At 45.0% G+C, this 8,205-nt stretch overlaps 1 protein-coding gene across 8 annotated transcripts in view; it reads left to right on the forward strand.

The window, feature by feature from the left end:
• LOC142365550 (ubiquitin-associated protein 1-like) overlaps positions 1 to 7,994 on the forward strand; it is a 62,204-nt gene extending 54,210 nt beyond the window's left edge. For 2 of the 8 annotated variants that reach the window (XM_075446406.1, XM_075446412.1), the window contains 4 exons: positions 131 to 331; positions 1,806 to 1,907; positions 4,551 to 4,621; positions 5,683 to 7,994. In XM_075446406.1, coding sequence (XP_075302521.1) covers positions 131 to 331; positions 1,806 to 1,907; positions 4,551 to 4,621; positions 5,683 to 5,749 — 441 coding nt within the window. In that variant the 3' untranslated portion in view covers positions 5,750 to 7,994. Of the gene's footprint in view, positions 1 to 130; positions 332 to 1,805; positions 1,908 to 4,063; positions 4,633 to 5,682 lie in introns of those variants that run through there. The other 6 variants (XR_012766488.1, XM_075446407.1, XM_075446409.1 and 3 more) reach the window with 6 other exon arrangements.
• Positions 7,995 to 8,205: the final 211 nt, after the last annotated feature.

Consider the following 8,205-nt stretch of genomic DNA (forward strand, 5'->3'; position numbering starts at 1 on the left):
ACAGTGAGTAATTTCCCAAGGGCAGTCTAGAAAGCCCCTCGGATTAATCACATGTTTCTGCACTAGCCAGAAACAGGATGTGGGGATGCACATGACCCCATCACCTCAGCCTCTGGGTTTTCCCCTTTAGGTAACGCACCAAAACTTCCCAGTGTCTGAAATGCCCAATAACATCAGCTGCATAAAGTGGTCGGGTGGCCCTGCTCCTGAACTACAGCAGGTCCTCTCTGCTAGTGAGAGGCAGTGTGTGGAGATGGTCGTCAACATGGGATACTCGCCTGAGAACGTCCTGAAAGCTATGAAGAAGAAGAAGGGACAGAACATAGATCAAGTAAGAGTTTGTGGAGTGGGATAGAAACCCTTGATTGGATGGTGATTCTGCTGAGAAACAACCTTGGGTTTGCAAAATGGATAGGGGGGAATACTTTTATTCTAACAAGGGGTTGCAGCTTGTTGCTGCTGTGATATTAACAGCTAGGGAAGTTGTCACCTGGCAGTAAAGGTTCCTAAAACCAAAGAAAAGAGTGTCTGCGCATGTTTCTGATGAGAGACTGCTTGAGTCAGCCACACCAGTGGGTGCTAGGTTGGAGCTGTGCTGAGCTTGGGATGGGCCCTTAGCTCCACGTGAAACTGGGAGAGGTACTGGGCCTTCCCAGGAGCCCCAAAACCATCCAAAGGAAGCTTAGTGTGGCTCTACGCCATGCTTAGTGCCATGTGACAAAAAAACAGACAACTTCCCTTGTTCTGAGCATGGGTTATGATGCTGACAGTCTCTCCTTGTTAGAGAGATTGGCCCCTGCAGGCTTACAACAGCCTTGAAAGGCTCTCGCAAGGCACTACTGACTGACTTTCTTTTGTGTGCTCTGGTTGTGGTGCTTCCTGCCTCGTGTGTTGCCTCAAATGCTTGCTAAAACCAGGTCACATAGCATAAAGCGCTGCAGGGTGAAGCGTGGCTCTGGGTCTTGGATCCACTTCAAATACATTAAACAGCAGGGAGAGTGTGGCCAAACTTTCCGTGCAGGCTGTGTGCTGTGAAGAGCATCACCTGGAGGAACTGCACCTGTCACCTGGGGAGGAGTGTCCCAGTGCTTGTGGAGCTGATCTGCTTGCTACCTATGTGTTGAGAGCGGTTTAAGCTGCGTGCTGGAGTAAACTGTAGTATCAAGTGGAAAAAACGTCCCTTAGGAGGGTGGTTTTAAATCCTGCTGTATTTGCAGGCTACGTTCTTTCACGTACCTAGCATTACCTATCTAACCTTTCCCCGTACCTCTCAAAGCTGAGGATGGATAAGAAATTTGGCAGCAATTTCTAGGCATATGAGCTGGGATTTGCAGCTCACTCACCAGTAAGCTGAGTTGATCTTAAAAGGCTTACTGCTTTCAGATTGCATTGGCTCTTGTGGCTGTCTGAGAGGAAGCTAAAAACTGACACATCTTGTCTGCTGGGCCTACAGTTTCATTTTAAAAACTTGTAGTATAAAAAGCACAGTTAAACTTCTGCCTTCTGCTCAGTGATCAGGCATGGAAGGCTAAAGATAGACTTCTGAGACTGTTTTGACTAGAGTGGAGGATGATGTTCAGAGCTGGTGGGAGAGCACAGGAGGACAGAAGGGCTTGTTTGTTTTCTCTGAACAAGCTCTTGCATAAAGAGCATCTCAACTCTACTAGGAAGGACTTTATCTCAGTCCCTGATGAAGTCTGGGATAGAGTCGTGCTCAGCCCCTCTGCGTGTACAGAGATGGTATTCAACCACGTGTTGCAAATACTACTCTGCAAACTTAGGTTTTTTTTCTTCATTCTCCACAGGTTTTGGATTACCTGTTTGCACATGGACAGCTTTGTGAGAAGGGCTTTGATCCACTTCTTGTTGAAGCAGCTTTGGAAATGCACCAGTGTTCAGAGGAGAAGGTGAGGGCGCAATGTGCTAAGGAATAGAAAGAATACGCCGTGATGGGGAATTCCAGCAACACTTCCTCTGGCTGATGTAATTCTGGCTTTCATGGTAATGCGGCCTCGTTTCCAAAACTGACTGCCAAAGGACATCTTTGCAGTGATAAAGTGAATATATGTTAAAGCTTTAGAATTCTTCTGCATTGCTTTATCACTCTCACTTGCATGCATTTTTATGGGGACAGGATTTTATTGAAGACCCTGCTTATTCTGGTTGCAATATTTTGAACCCAGAGTTCTCTTGTGGGCAAGGTGCTTGGTACAGAGACAGTTAATTTCAGAAGCAACAAATTCTCTTTCAAACCCTGCCAGCCTGCCCTGGCTGTGAATTTTCTCCCTTGTACAAACACATCTGCCTGGCTGCTCAGCAAATTGGGTTAGTGCTCTCTCTGGAAGAAGCTGGAAAATATGTTTTTTGGGGTCTGGTTCATTGTGGTTTTTTTACCAGTACCAAAAGTACAGAGACAAGAACGGGTAGTCAGGGCAGAGGACAAACAGGATCTTTTAAAGTTTGCCAGCCTGTTGTGTACCAAGTTATTATATGAAATCTTTAGAGGTGCAACCCAACCCCCCCCCCAGGCATATATGCCTTCCTGCCTTTCTTGGACTTAGTGATAAACTTGCAAATAGAGGAACAACAGTGTGAAGATGGAAGAAGTGACTGAGTTCAGGAAATGTATTTGCTACTGGCTTAACCCCAGAACTGAAAATGGCTAATCTCCTGATCGTCCATTTCAACCTGTTTTTTTGGTCCGTCCGTCCCGTCCCCCTGAAGTGGAGTGGAGGCCCTGTAAATGGCAAAGGGTTCATAAAAGTCTGATCAGTTGATTCACTTCTTGTTACTTTATTTTTTTAAAGCACAAGGAGGATTCGTGGTTGATGTTGGTAGTGTCGTACACAGTGTGGCCAATACGATTTGTGCTAATCCCCCAAGTTTGCCCTAGATCTGAAGAACCATTTGATAGCAAGGGCTACTGTACTGTTCCCAAAGTCATAGTAACTGTAAAAAAATTCAGATGCAGTAGTAGCTGCTAGATGGGGAAGCAGAGTAACATTAATCAGAGTCCGAATTAGGCCAGGCTGATAAATTTACTAATGGGAGAGACACCCCCACAGGCTGAGCTTTGGTGCTCTTGCTGAAGAGGATTTTGGAAATGCAGGACTGCAAACACAGGGGACTTAAGGTGAGGCTCCGTGGGCTACTGCACCCAGAGCTCTGCCGGCTCTTGTGTGAATTGACTTTCTCCAAATGGAGCTGGAACAGGCTGTACTTGGGGAGTAGAAATCCACGCCATGGGGTGCCCAGTTGCTGAAGACTGGATCTGTGCTAAACTTCCACCAGGCACTGATCCTCTCTTCTCTTGCAAATAATGGACTGTCTGTGTCTTTCAGATCACAGAACTTCTCCAACTAATGAGTCAATTTAAAGAAATAGGCTTTGAACTAAAAGACATTAAGGAGGTCTTATTATTACATAACAATGACCAACACGACTGGCCCGTGCAGGAGCCAGCTGAAAACACATTCCTGGATTCTCTGCAATGGAGCAGGACCAGCCCCCACCACCTTCGCATTCAGTGTGACTTGCTCTTGGCAGGAAGGAGTCCGGCTTTTCATATACAAGAGAGAGTGACTGAGCAAGTCCACACATATGCATCACTCTAGCATTTCTCTTTCCACTGAAAGCCAACTTTCTTAGATTAAATTTTTAAAGTGTCCTTTCCTAAGTTTCCATTTTCCAGCTTGGCCACAGGGAGTTTGGACTACCCGACCTCTCCTGGAGCTGTACATAGGTAGAGACAGGAGTGGTTTCTCCCCCTCACTGTTGCACTGGAGTTGGACAGAAGAATACTAAGTTGGTTGTGAAACTAAGGATGCTTTGGTTCTTTGAAGCTGCTTTCATGGTGTCTGCTTGCACTGAATTATTTGACTGTGTCATAGTCCAGATTAACTGGTTAAATTTGACCTTTAGTGCAATGGTGTTTTATTTTTTGGTTGAAAGCTTAGTAAAACACTGGTTCAGAAATTGTCGCTATGCATAAATAGAGAAGCTGTTTCTCTTGTGGTTTTTTTTGTTGTGGTGTTTTTGTTTTGTTTTTTTTTAACCCATGCAGCCAACACTTCTGCCAGACATGAGCATCCAATGCTGAGTGGTGTGTAAGTTCTCTTGAACCAGGTAAGCTGTGAACTCTACCTGGACCTGAAATTTGTATTGGTTCCTGAACCTGAAGGCAGAGAGCTGGGGCTCAGTATTCTTAATCCCCCAGGTTTGTAGGATATTTAAGACAGTGCCCTGCTAAGAAATCAATTATCTTTTTGTTTTAAATAATATTCAGTGTGATGCAGGAGGTTTCTTTCAAGCACTTTCTTTAAAACAAACTCACTGCATTAGTTCCATTTCTCACACTGATATAGAATTACATAATAACATCTAGTACTAGAAATCAGGTTTTGGGTTGGTTTTGATAGTTCAAAGTATTACATTGTTCAAGTTCTAAATACATAAAGTATCAGCAGTCTTGAGGAATCTTTAAAGTAATTTGCTAAATATTTTGAATCTGCAGAAGAACAACTAATAAAACCCTCAAATATAATTCCCAGCGTCATGGTTCCCATCTGTCATGCTCTTTGGCTTCAGCAGATGAAGAACTTGATGGATCCTGCCCGCCCAGGTAATGTCTGCTCCTGTAGACATGCATGAACACTGTCTGTGTTGGGCAGAACAACAAGAGGTCTCCACACAGATGGCTGCAGTGGTGGAATGTGCTGCTTTTTTCTGTGGCTTATTTTTGTTTTGTTGCAAAAACCAAGCCTAGGGATCCAATCTCATGTTACAGCATGAAACTGGGAGCATTGGACTTTCGGGGGGAAAACATCTCTGCTCGTTGCCTCAGTTTAGGTTTTTCAGTAGGAGGTTTTAGCTCATCAGGACCCCAAAGGAGATGGCATTTGTCTCCATTATGTTTAGAGCTTTTCCTTAGGTTCTCAGATCAGATTGATTTATGTACCTGGCACTTGGCACTGCTTTAACTTTGTCAGAGGTTGTTCTGCCTTCTTGTGCTAGCTGCTGCCAGATACTGAGGTCTGGGTGCCTTGGTGGAAAGGCTTTTGAGAAATGTAGAGGCAGAGCCAAAATCGGTGGTTGTGCTTTGAGCCAGAGACCCCCTGAGCTGGTTCCTGATGGTTGTGGACAGCAGCAGCCTGGTAAGGACTCTGACACTGAAGAACAATCAGTCACCCACACGGCAGCCGAGGCCTCCCACTCTGCCTGCAGATGGCTAGAGACCTGGTGGGATGGAGAGGTGCCGCTGCGGTCGTTGCTTTGTTTTGAGGGTGACTTCTTTCTGAGATCCTTCAGTCTGTCAGGCAGCAGGAGCTGCAGCTACCCCTGTGCCCTAGGGCTGCAGCGTGCCCTGAGGCTTTCTTCTGCCAGCCTCATGGCTCCTGCAGCGGCTTGGCTCTGCTGGAGCACCCCTGGGCAGTGTGGGTTGCCAACCCCAGAGCCTGCATCAGCAGCTTTTCTGCATGGTATGTGGCTGGGCAGCTCTCTGTGTTGGGGAGACTGCTGGATTCTGCAAGCAGTGCAACAAAACCTGGTGCAAGGTTTGTTCTGCTGCTGCCGCAGGCTGTTCAGGTCAGCCGCTTTTGGCTGGATGTGGGAACATGCTATATTAACGAAGGTTATGATGTCCTTGAGACTTTCTGAACAAGACTAAAATAAGGACTTTATCAGTTGCAACAGAGGACTTTGTCAGAACGCCTGGAGCAAACGAAGGAGAAATGATACACAGCTAAGCTAGCCAATTGAATGTTTAGGATAGGCGCGTGAACAATGCCCACGTTGCCGCAAAGGACGTTATTATGCTAATCAGCGTCGATCACGCATTGATAAGGATGACAATCCCATTAATCAGCAGCAGGGTGAATTCCAGCTTAAAGCCGCGCAGTCCCTCTGACACAGCATAGCCCGCAGCGCCAGCAGCCACCACACCAGACGGATCAGCAAACCTTACACCTGCCGGGGCACACGGCCCCCCCAGCAACCAGCGGCGTGGCCCGGCCCCCTCCCCCGCTCCCAGCGCGCCGGCCCAGCCGGGCCCAACATAGAAGCAGCGCAGCGAGAACCGTTTTCCTGACATTCAAGGCCTTGGTTGCAAAAAGTGTGTATAATTCAGTTACTGCAGTAGAACTCCTTGTGGACAAACAGCTGGATTTTATTATCTTTCCAGGGTTCGGATGGCCTTTCTAGATGATGTTGTTCACCCTGTTGAAAGGTGAAAATATTGGCATCACGACTGAAGAGTTGTCCCCTCTATTTACCTTGTTAAAAAGGACTCAGATTTGTTATTTTCCCAAAGATTGACACCAGAAGCGAAAACTGTCTTACAAAAAGTTTCAGATAAAATTGCAATTGCCTTTACCTCCAGAATTAATGTCAATTTGCCAACGAATTTGTATACGATTTATGTTTTGTTTTGTTTTTTTCCCAGCCTGTGAAGTTAGGCATCCCTCAAAAGATAAAAACAGATAATGGCCCAGCATATGTTTCACAATCAACAGGACAATTTTTCAGAAAATGGGGAGTACAACATGTTACTGGCATTCCACACCCTCCGACAGGCCAGGCAATTATAGAACGTACACACCAAACATTCAAACATTATTTGCAGAAACAAAAACAGGGGGAATCTGGGGAGACACCAGTAAACAGATTAATGAAAGTACAATATGTGATGAACTTTTTACGATTAGCAGGGGAAGATGTTATTCCTCCTATTGTGAAACATATGCAAGCTATGTCAACAGGAATGTCAACATATAAAGAGCAACTTAAAGTGTTAGTGAAAAACAAGGAAGGAAAATGGGAAGGACCGTTTCAATTAGTAACATGGGGAAGAGGCTATGCTTGTGTCATTACAGATAGTGGACCTACGTGGATCCCGGAAAAATGGGTAAAACCGGCGGTAGAAAAGGAAACGTTGTCGGATGGGTCATCTTTGGAGCAGTGATCATCACGACAATGGCAGCAGGACCATGGACCATCCAAACAAGGCAAAACATATGGGTGCCTTTTGCAAATCTAACAGGACAAGACTCATCGTGTTTGTCATCAGCCACACCTGGAGATCCATTTAGAACATGTCTTATTGGAAAGGCAGTGAATGATTTTAGAGATCTTATGGAGTATGTGAATGTCACTGGCATTTTAAGAACTTAGAGGTACATAATTGGGGTGAAGCAACGAGAGTATTGCTAGCTATGTTTTCTCCACATGTAGGTGTAGGCAAAGCTTTAGGTAGTACAGATAGGTTGCCATGTTGGGTGGCAAAGTAAATGAATTTAATGTCAGCTTTAATATCAGAATTAGCGATAGATGTAAATTCAGTGAGGCACGCAACGTTTCAGAATAGAGCAGTCATAGATCTCTTGTTGTTAGCTCGGGTACATGGATGTGAGGATTTTGCGGGAATGTGTTGTATGAATTTGTCAGATCATTCGGAGTCCATTCACAAACAATTAAAATCATTAAAGGATTTGGCTAAGGATTTGAAACGCGAAAAGGTCCCAGACTGGTTGAGAGGATTGTTGTCAGGATGGGGGATTACAGGATGCTTACAAGAATTAATCCTCAGGGGAGGAATGGTATTATTGATGATTTTGATTGTTGTTATGATATTACCTTGTTTCTTGCAGTGTATTCAGGGAATGATTCAATGAGAATATCAACAACTACATGCCTTGGTCATTGAAAACAAAAAAGGGGGAATTGTGGGAACATACTATATTAACGAAGGTCATGATGTCCTTGAGAGTTTCTGAACAAGACTAAAATAAGGACTTTATCACTTGCAACAGAGGACTTTGGCAGAACACCTGGAGCAAACGAAGGAGAAATGATACACAGCTAAGCTAGCCAATTGAATGTTTAGGATAGGCGCGTGAACAGTGTATATTAACGAATAAGCATTTGGGCTGGAGCGCGTGGACAGCTTTGTAAGGGTATAAAACGCAGCTTTCTGATAAATAAAGGGTCTGCGATTTGGATATCGGAGTCCGTGTCGTCAATCTCCTCACCGAACTCTGTTCCTGACACCTCTTGTGTTGGATCTAGCAATCATGAAAATAAATGGTGAGTTGGGTCACTCATTGATGAGACATAATAGCCCAGCCTTGGGAGACGAAAGGGATTATTTCACATCAGGTCACAGGGCTAGTCCAACTCCTGTGGGGCTATAAGTCTGCTAGATCTGACATG

This window comes from Opisthocomus hoazin, chromosome W, assembly GCF_030867145.1.
Source record: "Opisthocomus hoazin isolate bOpiHoa1 chromosome W, bOpiHoa1.hap1, whole genome shotgun sequence".
Taxonomy (NCBI): domain Eukaryota; kingdom Metazoa; phylum Chordata; class Aves; order Opisthocomiformes; family Opisthocomidae; genus Opisthocomus; species Opisthocomus hoazin.